Source organism: Dromaius novaehollandiae, chromosome 10 (assembly GCF_036370855.1).
Source record: "Dromaius novaehollandiae isolate bDroNov1 chromosome 10, bDroNov1.hap1, whole genome shotgun sequence".
NCBI classification, from domain to species: domain Eukaryota; kingdom Metazoa; phylum Chordata; class Aves; order Casuariiformes; family Dromaiidae; genus Dromaius; species Dromaius novaehollandiae.
The window spans coordinates 10,400,264-10,425,969 of record NC_088107.1 but is presented as its reverse complement, the minus strand read 5'-3'; the positions used below and the strand labels follow the sequence as shown (position 1 = coordinate 10,425,969).

At 41.3% G+C, this 25,706-nt stretch overlaps 1 protein-coding gene across 1 annotated transcript; it reads left to right on the top strand.

The window, feature by feature from the left end:
• Positions 1–112: 112 nt before the first annotated feature.
• Positions 113–25,706, top strand: LOC112996001 (uncharacterized). The gene is made up of 6 exons (XM_064517723.1): positions 113–193; positions 1,133–1,337; positions 7,624–7,779; positions 9,206–9,293; positions 18,528–18,695; positions 20,820–25,706. The coding sequence occupies exons 1-5, from the start codon at positions 113–115 to the stop codon at positions 18,619–18,621; spliced, it is 624 nt and encodes a 207-aa protein (XP_064373793.1). The 3' UTR covers positions 18,622–18,695; positions 20,820–25,706.

Below are 25,706 nucleotides of genomic sequence, written 5' to 3'. Positions count from 1 at the left end.
AGCTCAAGTGTAGACACAGCTCGGAGGGATTTGGACAGCTTTAGCACTGCTCAGAGCAGACACCGTCCAGGATGCAGGAAAGGAATATCTATTTATTTTCTCCAGGCAGACTATGGAGCAGGAGCAGACCCATATAACGGCTTCTCTGCTGCATAGTTCCCCAAGGGTGTCGCTGGGCTGGAAGCAAGGGTGGGTGAGTCAGCCATCAGGCTCTGTCCTTAAGGTGCCAATGTCCTGTACACTATTTGGGCCATAAAACCGTAAGATTTTTACATTCAGCTTCCTGATATGTGGTGGTGAACATACTTCATTGCCCTTTTCAGAATAAAATGTCAGTGTAGCAAGAAGAGTAGCTCTAGCAGCACATATTTTGCGGGGTAGTTATTTTTTCTTTTTCTTTTTTAAGACACTCAAGATCGAGCTCTTTGTGTGTTATCTTGCTCACCCACCTGTTCCAGCTGCACGAACAGAGCTGTGTTTAGTTTGCAAGGTTCAAGGTTAGCCTGAGGCTGGGCTCAGACCATGGTCAAGAAATGTAAACATGTAAAAGGTATGTGATACGAACACACTTGGGAAGAACAACATATGGTGGTGTTCCTCCTCCCTCATCTTCGCCAGTGATAGCCCACTGATGTTTTTGCAATGAATCCTCTAGGAGGGAACAGAGTATAGCACATAGGCAAAACTGCAGCATAGCGAGGCTCAAGCTCAGATGCAAGTTTATCCCTCGGTCTGAAATCCTTAACCAGGCAAAGCTTGCCTGGGACTGCTGTTTGCAGATGTATCGTTTGTGCCTGTCTACTATGAGTCATTGGAAGTCAGTAAAGAAACATCATCTCAGACCTTTTGGAAAAGCATCCAGGCTGCTTTAACCTGTTTATAGTGACTCTTGGGGTATGTCTGCATTGCACAGTGGAGATACCTGTTCTGGCTCCAGGCAAACTGTCTCCAGAGCCAGAAATAATACAGCTATGTCAGTGTGGCGCTTTGCGTAAGACTCATTGGCATGTGCTGATACGTCTGTGTGGCCGTGCTGGGGACTGCCTACCGCCTTGTGCAGGCAGACTCAGGTCATGCTCAGATGGGTCTGTCCTGTGCAGCACAAAGCCTTGCTGCCCTCACGCACTCCTAGGATCTCTCCCGTAACTTCACTTTCTGCAGATGCTTCAATGATTTGTTGCCTTTCATTTCCACAGGAGACCAGCTCACACCCTGCCCTCCAGAGAAGTCAGACTCCGCTGTCGCAGCCCGTGCTGAACCCTTAGCATCCAGAGGAAGAGCCGGGGATCTGGCAGCAAGTCAGCACCTGGTAAAAGGGACTACCATCCTACAGCCAGGTATGGTGCAGTGCTCCTGTTCTCGCTGTGGAGGCCCTGTTATTCTGAAAGCCCAATAAGCCCAGCGTCACGCAGGACTGTGCGGCAAGCCCCAGTTCAAATACTCTGAGCATTTGCTGGGAATGACTGCCTTCAGTCCTGTTCCCCCCAGGTGCCCAATGAACCTAAAGGAACTTTCTATTTTCTGGCTTACCATTTTACAGACAGCATCTACTGTCCACCAATTAGAATGTCTTATGGGCTATTGGAAGGCAAAAGATAAATATATCAAACCTGAAAGAAGTGTAGATTCACACAAGGCCTAATTTTTGAACACCTCCCACTGAATTCAGCTACAGTTGTATTGCAGTGCCCAATTTCCCTGGCTGATTGGCCTAATTAAGTGACTCAGTTCCATAACCATGTCTTCTACCCAGCATGTGACTGGCTGGGAGGCACACATGAGTTTTCCTTTGCAGAACGGGGCACTCATCTGTAAATTCTAAAATTTGGAATTGGGGTTGCAATTTTTGAACCGATCTCTTGCCTGAAAAGCCACTGTTCAAAACAGCCTGCTCTTAGCTCCTTTCCTGCCTCCCCAAGTATGATGGGTACACTTGGGCCATGCTTTCCTTCCAGTTTTCCCCAGTCCATTTAGGTTGTACCTCAGGCCACCCTGGTGCACGTGGGTTTAGAGCTGACCCATGGCTACCTACGTCAAGGTTAAACTTTGTTTCTAGTGAGACAGCGTCTGAGGTAAAGCTCACTTTTTTTCCTTAATTCTCCTCTCTGTTTCTTTTCTTTTCACACTTCTGCTGGTTACAGTTCTGTGAGCAGCTGGTTTCAGCAGAAACTGAATCACTGGCGTGATACAACTGCTATACAGGTGCGGATGGGGAAGGAAGAGGGCAAAAACTTGTCTAATGCGCTTCACCAAGATCTCCTAGAAGAAAAAATTCCTTCTCTCTATGCATGGTATCTTCTCCCTCTCTCTTTCTCTCTGTCCTTGTCTACCTGAGCAGTCCCACCTGTCATCCGTAGGTCATGTTTCTTGTTATCACATCCTGTGTATACAAACGTATATCATGATAATGGAACGGTATTTTCAGTCTTTATCTTGCACACCTTACCTCTAGGACACAGTGAAAATAAGTGTACTGCAGGAGCACGCAAGGTACAGAAAAGGAGCAGCTTGTCAGGTTAAACCAATTACAGTTCTAGAGTCTTAAGGATGATGTGTTAATGGGACTTTCAGACGAGTGCCTTGGCCTCTGACTGCTCACAGGGATGCTGGGTGGTATAACAATAGAATTTTCACATGGCCAGAATTTCATTACATCATTTGTTAGTATATAGAATATCGCGGGGGAGTTTTCCTTTATTTAACACAGTAATAGTGAACAGCTGGCTGCATTACGGTCCTCTGTGTCAGCAAGGATACAGTCAAAATATATTAGTCTAGTTTAAAACATGCAAATTACATTTTTGTAGGTTGGCCAATATGCACTGGGAATGAGCAAAACAAGAAAAAGACAATGCAATAGTGGAAATAAAATGTCAAACATAATGGGAGCCTGAGCACTATGCAGAAAAAATGTTGGCATGAAAGGTGTTAGAAGGATTTAACCTACTTAAGGGGCATAGACTGTAAATGTATCTAGTTTCCAAGACTGTTCTGTTCGCCTAAAATAACTTTTAGCCAAGAGTTATATATGATACACCGTTTATATCAGTTGTCTGATAAAATTGAGATTTGACTTGCCTGAAAATTCCAGTGTTAAAAATAATGTCAGCTATTAGCTCCTTTCCTGCCCCTGTAAGTACAGGAGGGACACTTGATCATTCCTTGCTACCAACGTTGCCTGTCTATGAAGACTGTGCCTCTACCACCTTCCCTCCCTTCCCCTCCACTACAACCGTCTTGGTTAGAGCATCCTCGCTGCTGCGGTGAGGACACTAGCCCTTCTCCGCCAATTTTGATATGCTTCATATAGAGAGGTCTAGAACAATCTCTATGCTGACACTGTGCAGTGTATAGCAGAAGCTAGCTATATGATAGCATGCATGGTTACAGCCTCTATAATGGCTAAAAAACTGATACATCAGCCTCTTCTTTCTCATTCATTTGTGTGTGGCCTTCATCAAGTCTCTTAACTTTTCTGAGTCTCAGTTCACCAGCTAGAGAATTTGGTTTAAGCAGGATTGACTTACATGTTCTGTCAGAGGGACAAGGGTTCAGTAATCTGCTCTATAGGTTAATATAAGTACTGTGCACAAATGTTCTCCTTTCTCATGGCATTCACAGTGAAGTTTATTAAGTATATACAATATTATACAATTTAATAATGGGAAGAAGGGAACTTAGTTGTCACTAAGTATATTTGTGGTATATTGCCCTTTGACTTTTCCACAGTGCTTTGCAAATGTAGTTTTACAAGCTGAAAGGAACACTCTGTTCCCACAGTTGCTATAAAAGTTCATCCTGTGATATTAAAACACAGCTTTGACAGGAAGCTTTCTCTGAATGTTGGCCTGAATTTTTTTTCTTAATTTTTAAGTATTTATATTTATACCTTGGTGTTTGCGTTTTTCTCATAAACATTAGAATGATATTATCATTAGCTTTTCTTGCTGTTAGGCACAACTGGACATATTCAACGTGTCCAGTCTCCCAGTAGTTGGTCCCTGTGGGCACTGATGGTTTGCATTGCTTTTCCCAGAGCAACCTCCAGCTCAGCAGTCATTCTGCTTTGGAGATGCCCAGGACTAGGCAAGGCTTTTCAGATCTGGCCTTAGTGACCATTGGATGAGCAAACAATTGGGGTGTTGTTAGACAATTAAATGCAACTTAAACCCACTCAACTTTCCACGTAAAAGGAAATTCAAAATTGCTTACCAAAAAAAAAAAAAAAAAAAAAAGACGTTGCAACCACTGCCTTGTGTTATTGCTCTCAGAGAAGGGAATGTAACAAGATGTCCTGACTAGGGTTGTACATTGCCATTTGAAGAAGGATGATCTTTTGAATGATCTTTTAAAGATTTGTTTCCTCAGAAATGGTTTTCTGATCTGTGAAATATACTTAGGGGACGTCCTGCCCTCGGCCCCAACTGAAATGAATCAAAATTCATTTATATGGGGCCTCTGACACAAACACGCAGGGGCTGACGTTGTCTCATCTTACAGCCACTGATGGAGAGACCGAGGATTGAAGGCTCTCGGGGTAGGTGAAGTTTCCTCAGTGCAGGCTCCAGGCTGCACTGGTCCATAACTGACAAATGTACTTCTGGCAATGGACTGTAAAACATGAAATGTGAAGGTCCTGCCTACGTACAGCAAGAAAACCACATTCATGCCTTTCAAGCAAGAGCAAAGCTGAAACACAAAGCTGCTATTCTTAAGCACAGTTCCTAGCGGAGAGGTGTTAAAATGGTTTATTTAGCTAACACAAACAAGACTAGAGTCTGTGTGAAGGAAGGTGCCCTCTACCTGTGGCCTTCCAGCTGATGAGCCAGACAGTAGGAAATGGAGATGCTGCCTCTTAACGAACGAGGGAAGAAAATGTTAAGTTCGCAGTGCTGGGCCCCTCGACTGGAATGAGTGAGTTAGAGTGAGAGAGATGCAGTATTTCATGTTGGCTCGAACATTTCAAATGACAAACAGACGGAGAACACAAATATAATAAAAATTTTATTGTCTTCAGAATAATGGAGAGAGAGATTTATTATGGTTTTCATGTTACTGCATATGCTGTAATTAAGACTACATTATAATAACAATTGTGACAATAGCTATTTTAAGGTATTCAAACTCTGACAAATTCTCCTTTTGAGCTTTCTTGCTTCCTGCAACAAGTGATAAAAAAAAAAAGATATTCACAAGCCTTTACTAAGCTTTTTAAAAAAATCTGTAGAAAGTTCAATCTGATTCCAAGTTGCATCGATTAACAAAAACAGGTTAAGAAGCACCAACTTAGGATTCAGTGGAAATTGTAACTCATATATAGCGATTTCTATGCCTACTTTGTGTATTTAAAGGATAGCTTTATGTATCCTAAACATCCCTATGTGTTCCAGCACTGGAAAGCTAACATGCATTTCTTGATAATTCCCTTTTTAACAACTCAGCGTTGCCATTAAATGAAGGCTTTGATGTAGCAAAACACTTAAGCAAGTCAGTCAGTCTTCAGCATCTGCTTACGTGAATATTTTGCTACATAGCGACGATATTAAGCATGTGCTTAGCTGCTATGTTGACTCAGTGCCTGAGACGGTTTAGGTCTCTTTTACAGGAGACGGACTCCTGTAAAACGCAGTGATGCAGTGCCGTAATGGGCAGTTCGGTCTGGGGCGTCCCGGTGCTCGGCAGGAGCTCCGATACCAGCTGGGCCCGTGGAGCTGTCGGGAGGATGTGCAGGAGTTACAGCTGTAATGCAAACACTCGGCTTTGCAAGTAAAACATTTAATAGACCATTCTGAGTCTTCAGCCTTCCCATTTGCATTGTATTTTTTTCCTGGGCTCCGAAAGTTGAATTTATTTTTAAGAGAGACACCACAAGTACGAACTGTAGCCGATCGTTTTATTATTTGTGAATGTCACACGCTTCATTGCTGAAGAGCAGTACCAAGTCTTTGCACAGGATATTGAATTTAGTGCTGCTGAGGGAAAAGGATCCCTCTTCCCCCTGCCGAAGGCATTGCGTCACAGGAGGGATGGAAACAAAGCGCTCCGAGGGACCGGGATAGGCAAACTTCCCGCCTCTCACAGGAAATGGGTGAAGCCTTGCTTGAAATTATTATTCAGACGTTTTGTGCTGTGAAGGAAATGTCTCCTGATAGCACAAGCTATTGGTTTCCTGTTGTGCACTAACAGTTTTGGCATAACCAAGAATGGACAGGAAGGGCAAATGATTGGGGGTCAGCTGAAGAGCTTGTCTTAATGACAAGACCAGCCCGAGCAAGTGGGGAGAAATTTGGCCTGGAAAAAAAAAGGGAATTAGAAAAGAGGGGAGCGGGGAGGAAGAAACGGGATCAGTTGTTGATTGCTACAGCATCTCCATGGAAATAAATAATAACAAAAAAATCCCGCAGCAAGTGGGCCGAAAGCGGGGGGTGCCACCGCGGTGGAGCAGGAAGCATCGCGGGGGCAGAAAGCCCTTTGTATTCTACCTAATTAAGCGCCTGATTCAACAAATATACATCCGGCTTCTACACTGAGGAAAGCAATTTTTGGAAGTTTTCACAGATGCAAGATTTTTTTCTCTTTAAGTAGGACCCTGCAACAGAGGCACTTTCAAATGCTATTTTTCAACCACAGTGTATAAATAGCACTGCTGCCAGGTCCCTGAAACCGCCTCAGGACTGGGCCATCTGACTGCTCGTCTTCTATTTGAAGCGAAAGCCAGCAGGGAGAAAGGGCCTAGCTGACCTCCTTCTGCTTCAGGCCGCTTCCCAGCCTGCCGGGGGAAGCGAAAGGAGGTGGCTTTTACTGGTCTGGGGGGAAGCGAAAGGAGGTGGCTTTTACTGGTCTTCTCCCGAGGTTCCCGGGGATCAGTTCACCTTCCCGGGCTTGCAAACGCAGCGCTGGGGCTGCCCGCACGTTTGCTTAGTTGTCTCGGTCATTTTGGCAGCCTCTCTCTCTCGAGGGGACGATGCACAACCGGCCGGTGCTTTTTGCCCTGCTGTAACTCTAAAGGCTGTTGAGGGCCTTTGCGGGGGGACGGCGAAGGCCGGCCGCGTTGGGGGAGGCTCGGGGGCAGCGCTCGCTGCAGCCACCCGTCCTGCTGCAAGGCAGGTGCAGGTTCTCACACGATTTCGTTTTTGGGGGGGAGAAAAAAAAAAATCTCTCTTCATTGTTGCAAGCTGCTTCTTTTTAAGATGGCCGTGGAGGTTTCGTTTTGAGCATTCAAGATGTTTAAAGGCTGTTTCTTAAATAAATGAAACCTGCTTAGATTTCTGTATTATATGCTGGCAGCAATAGTTGGCAGCAACTACTTTCACCCTTGCAAAGGTTATTCTGATTGTATGGAAATTCGGGCTGCCTATTTCAGAAAACAAAACATGAAAAGAGTCAATCTGTGTTTGCCGATTCTTAAAAGACCTTTCTTAAAGTGTTTTTATGATGCCAAACCCGCAAGAGTTTGTAAAAATGTGCCCACATTTGCCTTTGAATTTAATTAAGACAGAATTACAAAATGTACATGCACAAAAGCGTTTCTGCTTTCTACTCTTAAAAAAATATAAACTTCAGTCATATTTGAATCACACTTTTTTTTAACATCTCCTTTTAAATATTTTTGTTTCCATTTAGGACTGCCAACATTGCTATGGAAACCCCCCAAAAATAAAGACTTTCCCAGCCTTGTGAGAGCACACCTGCAAGAACAAGAACTGCAGTTAGCCTTTTGCCTGTCAAAAGCGACTCTCCTTCATTACTGGTGTCACCTAAGGACATTTTTTATGTTTGGTATGATTTGTTATCTCAAAATTTGTTGAAGGTATATACTAACTTTGAATTTATGCAATTTGAAATCTTGCCAAGGACCAATAACACATGTCTGGTGCTATTCAATAGCTCTCTTTTTAATTTACTATCTCAGTTTCAAGAAGAAAAATGCTTTACAGATTGTAGACCTGAGACTGGAAGTCCTGAATTAAAAAGATGAAATAAGCACTCATCTCAGTGAGACAAACATATCAAATGAAGTCCTGATTTCTTAATAGAAATCTTTCCACTGGCTTTGGTAGGATCTGGCTAAAACTTATAAAGAGAATTGCACAAATTCATCTGCTTCTTCCTGGCAGAGAGATGGAGTGTATTTACTATTGAACAATTGCCTACTACTATGACTGATCTGTTTAGACTTTTCAACATTGTTAATTTTATACATATCCTTATTTTATTTACAGAGCTAAATTTTCAGCAGCCCAGCCTGAAATTTTATGATAGCAACTAATTCTGCGTAGTTTTTCAATTTAAAAAATAATTAATTTAGCTCATTAAAATGGTTTACATCTACTGTTTCCAAGTAAAAGGTAGCTATGGTTGTAGAACTGAATTCAGATAACGTGGCTGTAGTCTATAAGAATAATACCTCAAGACAATGTTTTAAAATTTATTAAATTATATTTAAAAAATCTCTAACTGACAAGATATTTCCATTTTTGGGAGCCTACTCTCTGTTTTTAGCTGTATGAATTGTATATGATGGTTCTTGTTAAATTTACAGTATATGAAGGCTTTTGATTTGTATGTATTTCTGTGGTGTAGCGTCAATTTGACAGCAAGTCTACATCAGTAACGAGCACTACTGGGAAAATGGAGATTTTTGTTGTTTCTCTTTATTAAGAAAAATTTCCATAGATCCCAAGCCCAATGAAAAACTGTGTAAGAAACACACCTTTGCATTGTTAACAATGATACAGGAAATTCTTCTCCATATTTTTTAATTATTTAAGGGTATCCAAAAACTTAATTTAGATGCCTTCAGGTTTTATCTAGATTTGCTTTTCACCACTGTTCTAATGAGCAAACTCAGTGGTAAGCCTGCTTGCCAAAACAGCCAGACAAACCTCAGAAACACCAACGGTAACATCCGCACGCACCTTCTCCTAGTGAACGATCCTGCTAGAATCATTGGGGCATTTTGTGAAATTAGATGCTGGTCCCCATGAATATGAGTATCAGCCCTCACCTCTCCAAGAATATTAAAGAACATAACAAAATGTGCAAATTCAGACCCCAAACAAAAGTATTTCCGCTAGAGCACTGAGTCTAAAGAGAGGTTCATTCAGGCAGGACATCATAGAAACTGTATGTGACAAATTAGTGTCCTGATTGTTGTTGCACCATCTCAGATTACGGGCTCATCGGAATTATACATATTTTGCAGGACTGGATCTTCCTGGTGGTCAAATGAAAAATCTTCGCAGAGGAGGAGTATGGTGTTTACGAGAGGAGACCTTCACAGCACCGCACAGGTACTATGGGCAGCAATGGTGGTCATGCGCGGAGGGGCAGCTCACGCCAGCTGTTAACAACATCCCTATCCTAACACAGGGTTAATGTACTTTTTGCTGGACTTGCCATCGTTAAGTAGAGCATTATCACACTTCTGAATATTTGCAATCATTCAGGCTTTTATGTCACAAGAGAAACGTTTTCCTAACAAATGCTGATTCATATGTTGTAGTTTCCCACTGTGCTTCAATTTTTGCCCTAGGCTAAGTAGATGATTATTGCAAAAAAGTAATTGCTACAAGCTGTTAAATTACTTCTGCTGCTCACCAAAGAGGTGGTTGTGTTTCCGTGTCGGGGGGGGGGGGTGCTTCTATGTATGCATTTGTGCTCAAAATGACCATTTCAAGTTTTGTTGCATACGTTTGTTGACGCTCTTTAAGATGTGTTGGTGTTGCAGGTGGGGGTAAAAGTTTAATGTTGCTGCGAAGGTGGGTGGGAGTCCTGGGGGCAATCAGATTAAACAAGAAAGGGTTATGAGTGTTTTCAGTTCTTCAGTGGCAAATAGTGTGAAAGCTGCAGATAGGTAATGAAAAAACAAACTATGAGGGTTAATTTTTCAGGAATGAAGGAGAGAAGTGACATTAATTGTACAGGAAGTTGTAAACTGGCACAGATTTGAGCTCAGTCATACTAAAATTGCGCCTGTTGCTATGGCTGGATGCTCTGTGAGAGCTGCAGTTCCCCCTTCTAAAGTGTTAAAATCACCTCTTTCGTTTGTGCGTGCTTCCTGCAACTGATGAGATTAAAACGGCATAATACCACTTCAGCTCAATAGGGAATGATTGCAACTGAAAAGCCTTTATTTATTTGGTGTGAATCATTCTGTAATACATTTCACTTCTATTCCGGAGGGGAGGTTTGTTTGTCTTCTAAAGGTTTACTTGAATGGGAGAGGAAGCGAGAACTAATCCCTGGCACCTTTACTTTGCTAATGCAGTTGACGCACACCTCACTTTATAGCGCTGACATATTGCAAAAAGACCTCTAGGACGGTTTTGACTACTGCGATGTTTACTGGTACCACATCCAGTTTTTGCCATTGGTTATCAGAACACTGGTAGGTGAGAAAAAGAAATGATATTTCAATATTAGTATCATAGAACCAGATACAAATCGAGACAAATGATGAGTTTTGCTCATCAATACAGTGGCTATGATTCTGCATTGCTAGTAGTATTTAATGAACCAGACAGAAAATAGATACTTGTTTTGTTTGTGGCTTTATGGAGAAAGTTGTCCTTTTAAGAGCACTGGTGTGTTGTGGGGAGGATAACTTAATAGTATGTTGACTGTTTGGATTTGACTTCTAACTACATTAACAAATAGTGCTATATAAATGGTGGCTTTCAGGAAAAGAACTCAAAAGTTGTAGTTATTACAGAAGCAAAAAAAAAAAAAAAAAAAAAAGCCAAGAGCAACGTTTTAGCTATTCATTTTCCTGCTCTGTCACTTTAAACTTAAACCCTGCCTCTTAATGTCATCTTTAAAGGACATTTTGAGAAGCAGAAGGTTAATTTTTCTATGTTTTGTTGCACTTCCCCTGCTCCTTACTCTGAATTTCCTCAGTCAAGTTGGTTTATGCCAGTGTGAACTAGTGATAAACTGTGACCCCAGAACAAGGCTTTTTCTGCTGATCTTTATATTAAGACTCAAGACCCCTTTCCATCTCCTTCAGTTCCACCTGGGAAGTTGTTGTTTCCATGACAGCTGGGCAGAGGCTCCTGGCATGGGTTTGCTCCCGTGCCGTGGGAGTCGGGCACTGCTCCCGGGGCCGAGCTGAGGAGCAGAGCTAGTCACGGAAAGCTGCCGTTTCCGTTGCAGTCACAACCATGGAGATGGAGCTACAAAAAAGGACCAGGGTCTGTCTGCTCCCATATCTAGTGCCAGGCTTTGACCTAACGCTGCCATCCTAATGCTTGGTCACTGGCGTGGAGGGTTCTTCCTGAGGCACCCGGTTAAGGGCTCCTGCCCTGATGCCTGGCATTGCTTACAAGCGTAGCTAAGTTCAGGTTAGATCCCTCCATTCTGATTTACATAGGTGCCAATTATTTCACGGTGTAACTAATAATTATGTTGTAGCAAGAGAAGCGGAGTTTGTAGGAAGAGACAATGCATACATATATATTTTATTAGGCTGATTAATATAATAGGAAAGAACAGGCAGGGTTTCTGGCTCAGAGTCTTTTCTCCAGGTCCGAGAAGGAGTGGCAAAATCCAAGCTAAAGACAAAGTTAGGCACAATTCTTCTTAGTTTAATCTAATTATGTTAGTCAGGCCACTTGAGAGATAAAGGTACTTAGCCTGTGTAGAGCAAAGCTCCCTTCCACATTACTACAATCATATTCTGCAGGGAGAATTTATGTTGCAAGTGAGCTACACAAGCCTGTGCATCGGTTTTCAGAGGGACCTCCTGGGGTCCGTAATTGCTGACACACATTTAGCCATACTGGCAGCGTACACAGCACTCCAGCCCAGCCACATGGCGTACAGGATCTGCAGAACTGAAAACTAATCCATTTTAACTGCACGACGCAACGTTTGCACGTCGGGCTCCGCTGAACCTGAGGCCTTGCTGGTGGTTGGCTAACCGCTGGGATAGGCTGGGTCCTTCTTGGACACCTAGAAGAGCTTAGTGCCCTGTGATCTCGGGAGCCCTTTTGGGACTAGCCTGTGGTCTTGCCCTGAGCTGATGGGCGGACGAGATTCCAATCAGGCAAATGGATGGATTACCAATAAGTCCTGTTGTTTAGCCATCTGGATATACTGCTGCCGCCAGGCTCATTTTTCAGCTTGATGGCCATAATGATTTTGGCAAGGGTTGTGGCTGCTCCCATTCGTTCTTTTAGCAATTTCCATTACCCTCGCCAATTATTTTCAGGGTCCTGGCCTGCTCATTCAGAGCTCTGTGTTTTTATGTTTCATGATCTCCGAATCGTGATTTGTACAACTATGTCCCTTTATGGCTGCTCCTCATCTTCTTGGAGTAGTTTTACATACAGCACATGCCTTTTGAACTAGCTTGTGACAAAGTGACTCACACAATGCCTTTCTAAATAACCTCCCCACAGCCAGTGAACTAAAAGGAGGCAAGTCTCAGCTCTCTATTTTGCTGGACAGGGCATGCACACTAAGCATACAGTCAGTCAGATGGAAAAAAAATGTGTTTTAAGAGTGCTGTCAGTAGCAAATCCCAGCTGTTCCCGCGGATATAGCACACAGACAGAGGGACTCCCCATGCAGGGCTGGTTTCAGTTGCATTTTACTCTATGGTTCGGTCTATCTTTAGTATTTTGTCAGCCCCAACAGGCTGAAACAGGCATCTTCTTGTGTATTTTAAGCTGAAAGAAAAGTCAGCGAATAAATACTGAGAGAGTCTATACAGGCACCCAGAAACAAAGCTAGCATTATAGGATATGCAAGCGCTTTTTCTGAAGCATTGTTAAGTCTTATTCTCTTAAATCCCTACCCACTGTCCAGCTCTGATCTTGGCCCACTGGAAAAAAAAAAAAAGTTCCCAAATGTGGCTGAAATACTAAACTACTCCCAGGAGGGAAAACCTAAACAAACGCTATCCTCCTCGCTGAACACGCCCAATCCTTCCCTAACCTAAACAGCCACTGACACTCTTATCACCTTCTGCCAGCAACTCTAACTTTTATTATTAGAAGCTTATTGTCGCAAGCTTATACTGCCTGCATATGTTTTTGCCACCCCTGTACATTGCACGCATCAGATACCCAGCCAGCTGCATGCTGCTGATTCTTGGAGGAGATGACACACAGAAGGGGATTCTGTATAAAAATGTTGCTGTGCCAGGACAAGGTCACCATTGGTGCCATCCTTTACATAAAGGGCCAAGCAGGAGAGAGAGAGATCCTGGCAGAACGGCTTCTGAATGACATGCTTCCTATTATTAATGTGTATTGGTGTATGGCCATATTGCAATAAAATAGACGAGGCATCTCTAATTACCATTGCTAACGCACTAGAGTCAGCTAGAGTCTTGATAAAGAGGTTGTAAGAATCAAAGCTGCACTGGTGAAAATCAGTTACCACCAGAAATAAGAGCTTTTCAGATGTCATTTACTTGAATATGTGCTTAATAGTTCCATGTCTTTGAAAGCTTGTACCAGCTCCCCCTCATCACACAGCTGCACCAACTCCACGCTCTGGATTCAGTTCAAATCCCGTTTTCAGTATGACAAGAAGATTTGTCAACACTGTGGTTGAGCAACATAAAGCACGCCAATAACAAGACAGACAAACAAAAATACCTTAGCAGGTAGACAAGGCTTTTCATGTCTGGATCCCAATGCCTTAAGAAAGGCTGGGTAAGTAAGTTTTCAGCATAAAGAGACATAGCTATGGTGCTGCAGATTTGGCTAAACTGTACCTGAGATGGCCACTTCTAGAAACAGGTTTTGTGACAAAATTCAACTTCTCCGGTCCAGGTTGCCCTCACAGACAACTGGAATCCAGACTGTCTACAAGTGCCATCTGCCCTCACAGCATGCAGTGTCAGGCCCTTATCCGAAAGGCCACAGGACACCTTGTTTGTCTCGCCTCAAACATATGGTTTCATCACAGGGCAGATGGGACACAGGGAGGTGCCTGGGCCAGGTGAGGCATGCTCGGAGCCTGCTAGTGCTGCAGGATAAGGATCAGAGGCTTGGAGTTTTCTGCGAGTATGCCAGCCCCAAATTTTCTCCTGGGGGCCTGATGGGGAATTTAACTCTGAGCAGAGTCATGAAGTTGTTTTTTAGGCCATGCAGATCTCACCTAGCTTCCCAATCCACTGGTTTAGGGAAACTCCCCCAAAATTACACATCAGGCATGCACAATTTCATAGCAAATGCAAATACATAGTTTAAATGTCATATAAATACAGTGGATTGCATTCACAGCATGCTGGAGGCCTACTTAAATACCAGCATTTGCTTTTTTTAAATGCATATGTAATTCATAATGTGCAGCTATCTTCATGCAATTCTTCAAGCTCCAAGGCTGAGATACTTGTATATGTACCTCACTACCCCCGAAGAGTGACGGTAAGAGAAAATAGAAAATTCCACTCCCTATAGAGGACACTGCTCTGGGCTTTAAGGACATACAGCTTCCAATTAAAGCTTTACAAAAGGGCTGATGCATGGAATGTGACTAAGGCTCAGTACTACCAGACTATATGTCTGTCTGACATGGTGCCTACGGCACTGCCATACCAGACAGTGCTGCAGCATTACAAACATGCATCAGTAAATACACCTCTGAACGCAGTTCCTCTGTCTTGGGAATGAAGTTCATCTTTCACAGTACAACATGGTCTTCTAGACAGAAGGAGAAAGAAAAAAACATTTATCATTCCTTTGCCAGGCAGAGTTCAACTGGAAAGAAAACGGATGAAATGTATCATTCATCTAAGGAACAAATCCACACTACAGATTTGTCTGACAGACAAGTGAATGCAATCCAAAGAAGCTCTCCGTTTCAGAATGGGAGGTTTGAATCCAGTCCAACCATAAAATGCATGCTGAGTAGCATCCATTTATTCAGGATAGTAATGGCTTCTTTTAAAAGCATATTGCCTTGATCATTTGTGTTAAACATGGCATATATACCAACAAAAATTCCCATCCCTGTGAATGCAGGCTGTTTGCCAACTCCACAAAAGGAAAGATCTTTTTAAAATAGCTACTGCGCTAGGGCTGTTGCCTGCAGAGCAGATTTTGTATGTTCAATCTACTGCGATCATCAGGTCTGAGTGCACAGTAAATGGAATTCACAAGCCTTTCCAAGTCACCTCCTGTGTAAAGCCCTGAACAGACAGTCCCAGAAGTGAAGTAAGGAACAACTTCTCTCTCCGCCCCTTTGGGCAGCTCACATGCATGCTTTTAGCAATACCTAAAACAAGAAAAACACCTAGATCCACTGCACTGGGATTGACGGAAACAGACGGGAAATGAGAAACTGATTAAGCGGTGAGCCAGTTTCACATGCAGAAAAACTTCCAACTTTCTTTCCTAATGATTTTTTTAAAGCGCTTCATTTTTGCTTGTATTGCATTAAAAAAAAAAAAAAAACTTGGCCCACAAGTTCTCAGTGCCTACACAGATGAAAGCTGTGAGAGGCCTTAAATGACTTCAGCAGGAAACTACTGGGAAGGGGAGTGGTCTGTTTTCTGACAGTCCCATTACACATTTCTAGGAAAAATCTTTTCAAGTTCTGCGTACGAAAATGAAACAGGATTACAGCACTGCCTCTTTGGAGACAATCTCAACAACACTCCTTTCCTGCTCCCATGCTGGAGTGCTGCAAAATAATTCTTTCCTTTTCCCCTTCTTTCCTGTGTACATCTCAGGGTCCTGGGCTCAGGAACAGCGCTTTAGATAGAAGGAAGCTTTAGTCAGCACGTTTAAGGTCTGCTCAAATAGGATGCACATTTCTTTCAGGTAACCTTCACAAATACTTTGTTCTGCAGTTGCAATCATAAATCCATCTCCTGTTACCCACACTCCTCACATAAACTGCTTGGTGAGCTCAGGAGTTTTCCACTTAGTAGCGATGACAAAGCACTAGACTACTGCAAAACCCATGACGGAGAAGCTGAGCAATAACAGACGCCAGCCAAATAGATCACTGGGGTGGAAGGTCATCCTTGAACTCTATTTCCATTTTCCCCTCTTGGTAAATTGCTCTGGGAACAATCCTCTTTTCTAGCATAATGTAATCAAGAATTAGAAAGTCACCACCACTTACACAGGGCTGCAATTCCTGGCCTGACGGGCCGTGTTGGGAATTTTAACTGATGTCTCCACCCAAGCAGCATGTGGAACCAATGTAATGGCTAACACAATTCAGAGCTTAAAATGGAGTGATGTTGCAGTTCCAGCTGTTTTTGTAAGTCAGTACAAGAGATTTTTGGAAGCATTAGAGGAGAAACAAACAGAAACAAACAGAGGTGAGGAATGGCTCCTAGTCTGATGACGTACCCCAAGGAATAGCTGAGTGACAAGGCAAAAAGCAAGACAGAAGTAAAGCATCACTAGACAGTATTGCAGAGCACTCCGCTCAGGACCAAGGCAGCAACAAGAAAGTGAGCGATGACTGGGGCCACGTACTTCATGGGAAAGAGACATGTTATTCTTTATCTCTGTTTTTAGACAAGCCCCAGCCCTTTACATATGAAAAGGTGAAGATATATAACAGCCTTTGGGTAAACAAGAAAGCTTTCATTCTGCTAAGGAAGAAAGGTTCGCTGAAAGAGTGATTTGGCTTGAGTGTCCTTACAGGTATTGTGACTCACAGTGCTCTACAAGTCCCTTAATTATCTGTGAGCTGCATCTCCCTACGTATCAGCTTAATCCAAGCTAGCTCTGGTAGGGCCTTTTTATATCTTGAGAACTGATCTATACTTTTTGATCAAACAAGTTTCCACATTCTTCTCTAGTCTTAACATGCGGAGACCCAAAAATCACTGGCAAGACGTGACAAGGACAAACATTCACCTTATTACTAGATATATTTCCACGTAGGGCCCTGCCTATAAGCAGAAGTTTTCAGCTAGCTGCTAATTCTGACCCAGATTTCTAGCATTTTAATAAGTTAGTATTTTTTGCTGTGTAATTTGGCAGATTTGCTGCCTCCCCCAGGCCTCTGTGCAGTGGTTATGTGTTTTTCCAGGAGACTTGGTCTTCTGAACAGTACTGGTTTTCCCTTGAAGGGAGGAAGGATGCCATTTTGCAGAGGAGTGTGTGGGGAAGGTAGGTCAAGCCGCAGTCCTGGGAAGCAGTTGTGTACGTGTGTGTGTACATATACACACACTCATACCTGCATCCACCACACCCTGTACATCCTTATTTGTCTGAGAGAATCACTATGATTCTCACTTACTGGGATCACAGGCAAAGTTCATGGCTTTCAAAGTTCATCCGCTAAGATGACAGTATGGCCAGGAGGCCAGAGACGCACAATTATCCAGTGAGGAGAATTATGATATAAAATCCATCCCCACTGGAAACAGTGGATGTTTTGCTACTGATGTCAATGAGTCATATTCACACAGGGCACTTGCGATGCATTTAGAAAATGCCAAAAAAAAGAAAAACAAAAAAAAAACAATAGAAGCATCTGAGGAGAAATAAATATAAAGAGAAGTGAAATCACTACAAAATTTTTGAGAGTTGTTGGGTTTTTACCCCCCAAAACACGTAAAAAGGCCACTTATAAAAAAAGAAAATCTGTTTATTTTTTCCCCCAAAATTCCAGGCGCCCCCAGTCTCAGGGAATGAAGCTCTTAACTAGCATTACAACAAAACCACCTCACAAATGCTAACCTTGTATATCCCAGTTTAATATCTGCAGGTAGGACTTGCCCTGCAAACTAGATCTAACTAGCGTCATTTCCGCTAAGTATGTTCTAATAAGCATTAATTCCCAAATAACCTGGTCTGGAAGAGATAATTCTGCACTCTCTTACAATGGTGATAAAATTAAACAGTTTGAAAATAATTTGCTTCAGGCTTATAAGAGTCCTCAAACTTGCTTCAGCAAATGCCTTTAAACTGCCTTTAAAATTACTAGGTTGAACTTATCCATCTGACCTATGGAAAGCTTTGTATTTTCCTCTTAGAAATAAACTTAGTATCATTGCACTCAAGTTATTAGCCAGGATTATTTAGTTCTGAAGAAGAATTGATATAAAGTAGATATGACTGAAGCATATAAACAAGCTGAGAGCTTTTCTAAAATAAAAATGTAGGATGTCAATGCAAATTGACTGTTAAAAGGTATTTTGGAGTGCAATGAGCAGTGGAATAAATTAGTTACACAGTGTCTAATGAGCAAAAGGGATATTGATTGTTTTGCAGCCTACTTCTTCTGGAAACCAAGAGGCTTTCACTTGTGCTTTCTTCTTACTGATAAAAAAACCCCTGCTATTTTTGGCATACAAATACATTTAAACTTTTATTTTAAGATAGACTGACTATGAACAGAAGCAAAACATGGAGGAAAGGTTTGATGCATCATTTAGGTTACCAAAGTTTTTGGTATCTGAAATTCTTTAAATATTTTCATTTAATTTTAAACTAATATTCTTAAAAAGGAGGAAAGGGTGGGCTACTTCAGAGAAAGAGCTATAAGAAGAATTCTCCTGTAGATCTGCTCTAAACGTTCTTTATGCTTTATTCTCTGGACAGGAGTGATTTTGCCTGGACATCAGTGATTCCACCACAGTACATTCATATGAACTCCAGAGCAGTGAAGTGCAGTTCTGCAAGGAGGGATAAGTAACATCTCACAGATCATGGCCTACAGCCTTAGAAAGGATCCAACACCAGTCAGTGACTGATACGTATACATCACCTGTGAGTAAAACTAATCCTTCTTTTAAGATAGTCTCACAGGGGAAGAGAATGTCTAATAGTTAAGTTAAATGAACGTAACAGCAAAACCAAGTACAACTATGGCTAAAATAATACTTCTGGGAAAAGCTTTAAAAAGTCACTTTGACTTTTTTATCAGGTTTTTATCAGATAGATTTACTAGTTTTTAGACGTCTGTTTTCCTCAACAAACTTCTGAGCACCATCCTGGATTTACACAGCATACTTATCCTCCCAGGGAGAGTTTTCTACAGCCCACTGTTATTTTCAAAGGAAAAGGGAAAAACACAGAAAAAGGCTTCAAAGATGTGAGTGAATTATTTCATCCCCTTACAAGTGCAGCATGTGCTCTCTTTTCTGAAATGACATAGTACAGAAAACAAGATGTAATTAAAGCAATTTCTTTGCCAAATGAGTGGGATCTTATAAAGAATTGGCACATAATTCTGATTTGAGCTTTCTTGTTTTAAACAAAACTAAACTTAATAAGGAATGTTATAATGCATTAACAGGGTCCTTCAACAGATTTTTTTTTCAATACAAGTGACTGCAAAGTGCTGAGCCTGTAATCAAAAGGACACTCAGTGTCCAAAATAGCCATATTAAAGCAACCAGGCATTTTTGTGTACTACAGTACAATCACGTAAGTGAACCAAAGAAGAACATTTGGCCTTTTGTTATCTTATGTACCAAGACAGAGAAGCGTTAGTCTAGCATGCCTTTTCTTCTGTTCTACCAAAAGAACAGATGTGTTCTTAATCACTTACAAAACCCCCAAAACTCACAAGTTTCAGACTGTGATTTTAAAATTTAGGGGTACACTTAGTTTTCAAAGAAAGTGATTTTCATCTAATTATCTTGAAACTGTCCATAAAAGGCAGACAGGCAGGGAATTGGATAAAACTACCAAGTAGGTTTTTGTTTGTTTTTCCAATTGAAGAGTAAATGAAGGCAATTTTGATAAATGAAAAATCCTGTGGCAAGATGAACTGGGCATGAGATAAGAATCACCACTAATGTAAGAAGTTTTACAAGAAGCTTCTGGGCCCAATATTGAAAACTTATAGAAGATTCAGCAATAAATAGATTTTACAGTGCAGTATAAATCCAGATGCTACCTCTCTGTTACTGAACTCAAAGTTGCAAATTAACTCAGTACACAAAGTTTCAGAATCTCCAATCTGAAAAATATTGGCACAACAGTATAGTTAATCCAAAGAGAGAGAGAGAGAAAATGCCTAAATGCTACTCTGTTGGCAAATCAGCACCCAGAGTTGTTAGAACAACTTTAAGCCAGCCACTAACCCACATCTCATGGTATCCAGCTCACTCTACTACCCCCAACTAAAGAGCACCTCATAAATACCTAAAGTCAGATTTCCCTTTCTTCTGAATAGCATTACAGCTCTTTGACAAACTGCGTGTGAAGCACACTTGCAGGGAATATGGATTACAGACAGCTCTCCAACATGTATTTTGAAAGGATATATGTGGTATTGCGGTAGTTGGCATTTGCATATAGAGAGAACAGGTATGTTTCTAATGTGATCTGGACTTCAATTTGCATGAATTATCTTCAAGTATATGGCCTGTATGAGGATAACATGCACAGAGTACAAAGGGATCTCTGTTCCCCATCTGGGTGTTGTACCAGGAGCACAGGGTGGAGGAAGGGAGGTGAAATCTGTGATTCTGATGTGAAGGTAAGATGCAAGATGCTGGCATCTGGCAGTCGTAAGAGGCAAATGGGGTAGAGTTGGGCCTCTGGCTGTTTGCCAGCCAGGGCGTATGCAAGGATAACAAGAGCTTTTAACCCATACAGAAAGGTCAGGATGGTAGGAACAAAATTACGGCATATATTTATACTTCAACTGCATATTCCTAGTTTATGTTGTGGGGTTTTAAGTATAACTCTACTACAATACTCTATAATTAATTTAAAAACCGCATACTGTCAAGCTTCATCACTAATGTCTACATCCATGAAACATCTAGACATCTAGTTCTCATTAAAATCAGTAGGAGTTAGGCCCCTAAATACACTTTTGGATCTGACCAACCCTCACTCTGAAACAATGAATCTCTCTCTTGCTTGTACTTCTTTCAGACCTGTATTTCACTGGAACTATTCATGAGCATTACAACCTGCAGTGCCGTAACCAGCAGCGAACGTCTCTGAAGTTTTAAAGAGAATACTTGTCTGTCTCTGGAGCTTGTACCACACACTTCAACAACTGCTCTTCAAGCCTACTCAGCAGCTACAAACTCCATTTACTGGCTGTTGGGACAAACTCTTTTAACATGACAGTCACAAGAGTAGACAAGATTGTTCTGAATGAATACGTAACAGAACTCTCAATATTAAGGAAATTTCATGTAGATAGTTTTGCTCACAGATTTTCTTGCAATGCCTAGGACCAATTGCAGTTTTTCAAAGAGCAAGTTTTTAATTATGAAGAGAGAAACAATAGCTCACTTCAACATGAAAAAGAATACACCCACTATTTTTCCATGTTCTATAATTTAAAAACAGGCTGACCAATCAGCTTTAAAACTTTTGAAAATATTAAAACTGAAATATAGGGCTCAGTTTCCTTTTTTTAATAGCTAGACTGAAAGATTGAAAAAATTCAGACTAATGGCTACTTTAAGACCGTAAAAAAGGGTGAAAGTTTTTGAAATAGGAATTTAACATTGCCAGAACAGATTGATTCCATAGAAAATTTTTTAAAGAGGATTAAGACATAGATTAAATTTAAAGCATTTAAATAAGGCTATTAGCATTAACTACACAACAGTTCGGAAGTGCCACAGGGCCTATAATTTGTTGCACTGTGTATATTGATCTGCCTGACTTTTCTCACTTTTTTCCATAGTGTCTATGTTCAGAATGCAAACAGGGGCCAAAATACACTTGAATAGCGTGCCTACAGATTCAAGACACTTCCTATATGTAACGTGAGTCAGTCAGAATCAATATGTCCTGAAAAGAGTGACTGGAAAATAGCATTTTTTTACGCTGTACTTTAAAAACATCACCCTGGAAACCAAAATTACTGCTTTGACCCTGTGAGGTAATTAATGACAACACAATCGTGCTTAACAGCACATCAGCTCCCAGTGTTCCCCAAGCACTTTCTGCGTGAGCTGGAGGAACACCTTGTATACACTGAGAATGAAACAGAAGGTCCCTCAGTTCATCAACAGCACAGCCACAGTATGCAACAGGCACTGCTCTTTTGAGGAACATTTCTAGCCTCATTGGTGTGCCTGAATTTCACCAAATGAAGCCTCATGCTTGCTAAACTCCAGACGAAGGCCAACCCAGACCTGGCCTGGTTCTGCTCCTGCTGCTCTGTGCACTAGCAGAGATCCTGTGAGCTGGACTGACCAAGAGGGCTGAAGAGCAAAGTGCCCTGAAAGGGAGGGAATAAAAGCAATTTCAAGCCACCCTCTCATCTGCCCCCATCAGCAGGCCATCCGAGCATCCGTATGGGCTCCTCATGCCAACAGTGTGATTTATGAACAGCCTCAAGGCTCCATGCTGGCAACTGAGAATCTGAAGTGATGCCTCTCCTTCTCGCTGGCTCTACCTAAACCTTCGGGGCAGGGAGGCGAGAGACTCAGGAGCTACTGCACAGATTCTTAGTCGTCCAAAGGCTGGTTAAACTAATGCAGGGATACGAGCCGCTCAGAGCAGCCTAGCATACCACTGAACCACACCCTGCAAGTTATTTCCAGCAACCCTAACAGCCACTGCAGTCTAAGACCGTCTTGGGGTTTCCATCTCAAGTCCAGATCCTGTAAGAAATGCTACTGCAGGATTCAGGGCCATCTTCTACGCTTTTCAACTTTCTCTGTTCTTAGACTCAAGTGCAATTTCCTGTCGCCCAGACAAACCTGGAGGAAAACTATTGGTATAAAACATTGGTGGGTAAGTCAAACCCTGACAAAACCCAGCTTCTTTGGGGTATTCCATACATACACTCACATCACCTCAAACTAATTTGATGTGAAAACTGAAGTTAAGCAACTTGTTAGTAATCACTTTTCAAGGATTTATTTATTTTGTCGGGGGAGGAAGGGAGGGAGAAGAGAAAAATCAAGCTATTTAGCTTTCCAAGTATTTAACATAAAACCCAAAAGAGCTCCATCTGGCAACCAGCAGGATTTCTAAATAATCTAAATAGTATCTACATAAGAACCAGGCTGTCTATAGAGTAAGACAACTTCAACTTTTACAGCCACAAGAAGCCTTTATTAACATAAAAGGAAATTATAAAAAATTAAGTTAGAAGAGGAACAAGAGTCTGGCAAACTGACAAGAGACCCCGGGAATCTCTGCATTAATGCTGAAATGCTGCTTTTCACTTTGTCGAATTATAGCACCATATACTGTGTGGTTAAAAAAAATTAGGTTCAAAGGACACTAGCACAATAAAACCAGTTCTAGGAACAGATTCAGATTCATGAAAATTAATATATCATTCCTTGCTTTGCAATACAAAAAGACCCTTGGTATTTTATCATCATTTGTGGAAATATTTATTATTAATATTTAATTAGTTGGACTTCACCGAGTCATGGATAAAGCCGTTCATGTCCACAGAAGTCCATATTCATTAAGGAAATGGTTCATAATGCCGATGCTAATTTTATGTTAATACTTTTGCATTACTCTTCGTATAAAATTTTGATAATCCAGTTTCCAAATAAATAAACACCTCTCAGGGTATTTAATGTTCTAGGGTATTCAGATACAAAGGAACTGGCCTTCCACTTCATACCTAGCCAGTATATTTTTTGCTCAGTTTGTGAATGACCCAAACCTGGTGGTGTTCTGCTGTCCTACATGAAATATTTTAATGGTCTTGTTGCCACTTTCAGTGGACAAAAATGCAAGTTGCCATGGAGATTTTATGTCCGTTTCTTGGCAAAGAACCAAAAGAGCAAAACCAGTGGGCCCGAATACCATGCTGCAGTGATCCTGTGAGGATAGAGCAGCCTTGAAACTCTGCCCTTTTGCTATCCTGGGCTACAGGGAGAGAATGTCTATCTTTATCATTGCCCATCTGGTGCCTTTCACAGGCAGCAAGAACAAAGAATTTGAGTAAAATGTACCGGTCCCTACCATCTGCTTCTGCTTGTAAAATCTAGAAAGTGCCTGAGAGAAAAAGCTCCATTTCCCACCAAATTGTTCTGGCAGGTAGACATTTTTGCCTGTGCTTCTCTGAAATCTCAGGGCAACCTTAGAGGCCCTTGGTTGCCCGTGACAATACAGCTGCTCACTGCAGAGCATCCCAAACATACCTAGCCCAACATCTTCATTCACAAGTGTCTGACTGCTCGGAAAGAAGAGTTGCGTTGTTTAGATCTGCTTTATTGGATCAGTCCCCGTATTATCTAGAATAGGAAAATTCCTGTGGGTTTAATAGGATGTATTACCCTACAGATTTGCTCTGGTTCCACCTCCTTTCCCATCAGCCACATCCCCTCTTGCTGCAAGGCTGCATACACCATGTGTTGGCTCGACCCCTTCTGCCTCTGACAGAAGTTTGGCCAAAAAGAGCAGATTTTCTGCTACTTTGATCATTTCCTGTGGTAAAAAGTGAAGGGAATTATCTGACCCATAGTCTTTTCTTCTTAGTTTTGAAAAATAACAAGGATTTACATTTGCGAGTTGCCTTAAATAACTTGCTTCTCAATAGCATTTTGCCACTAGTTTACTGGTTCTCTTACAAAGCTGTTAACTTATTTATTTTTTAGAACCAGAAAACACATTGTTCCGACCCCAAATTCAGAAATTCAGCTGCTGTATTAAATCAAAAAGGAACTTTGTTATGATGGACAAACAACCACAAGGTAGCATCAAATCCACAGACAATACAAAAGTGAGAACTTCTTGCCTGTTTAAAAATTCTTACATTTAAAAAATAAGCTTAATTTTCTTTTGGTGGGGATAGTGTTATTTTTGGCTACAAGTGTGCATTGCATAATGTGTTTAGAAATGAGTTAACCCTTTTATTAAATACACTGTTAGAGTAGATCTACTACATATGTGATATAAACAGCCTGAAATATTGTTTGATTTTGTCAAAATCACCAAGGCTCCAGTTCAGAAACGTGTCTAATGCCTGTCTAATCCTATGTTGAAACAGTGACACTGTCCATTTACATAAATGGTGTAAGCATTTGGGCAACCAGGTATGAAGCCAAGCGAATTGGTGACCTCTGTGTGGCCTGAAATTGCGCCCTGAAAACAAGTTCCGTTATTTATTTTTTCTGTCCCAGAAAACACAAAATACACAAACAATATGATTATACTTACTGAAATAATCTCTTATATCAGCACTAATATTCTGTAGAAATACATTCCAAAGCAATTATCACAATATACATTAATTCTTTATAAATGTGAGACTACAGCATTTAAAATATACGCTCATGTTCATGCTATGTAGTGGAACCACACTTTCAGCTGGGTAGATGCCACAACATGTGTGTATATATACATTTTTTTCCTGTTAAACATTTACTCACAGGGCATAAAAACAGTTGTTTGTATTAGTTTGTATGAAAAGCCTTTCTTTGAACTTTGCTGTGTTAATTATATGACTATGACAGATTTTGACAGACACTCTCTGAGCTGAGTCCAGAGGCATGCATGGCTCCCTTTGTCATCAGTGGGAGTTCTACTCTGGAAAGAAATGACTGAACACTTTGAAGTGTTAAAATTACTGTTATTTTAAAACGTTACAGTAAGTTATTTTGGTAAATTTACTAAATGCATATATTTTTTATCATCCTGTTAACTAAAATCATGACCTGGCTAAATTTCACATGCTTTATTTTATAACACTGAACCCCTCTAAAACACACATCTGAAGAGGAAAAGTAGATCTAGAACAGTTTGTTTTGCTTCTGTGTTAAAAAAGATGATATATGTTTGTTTATACATGCATGCACTTCACTTCAAAATATAATCAGAAGTGTG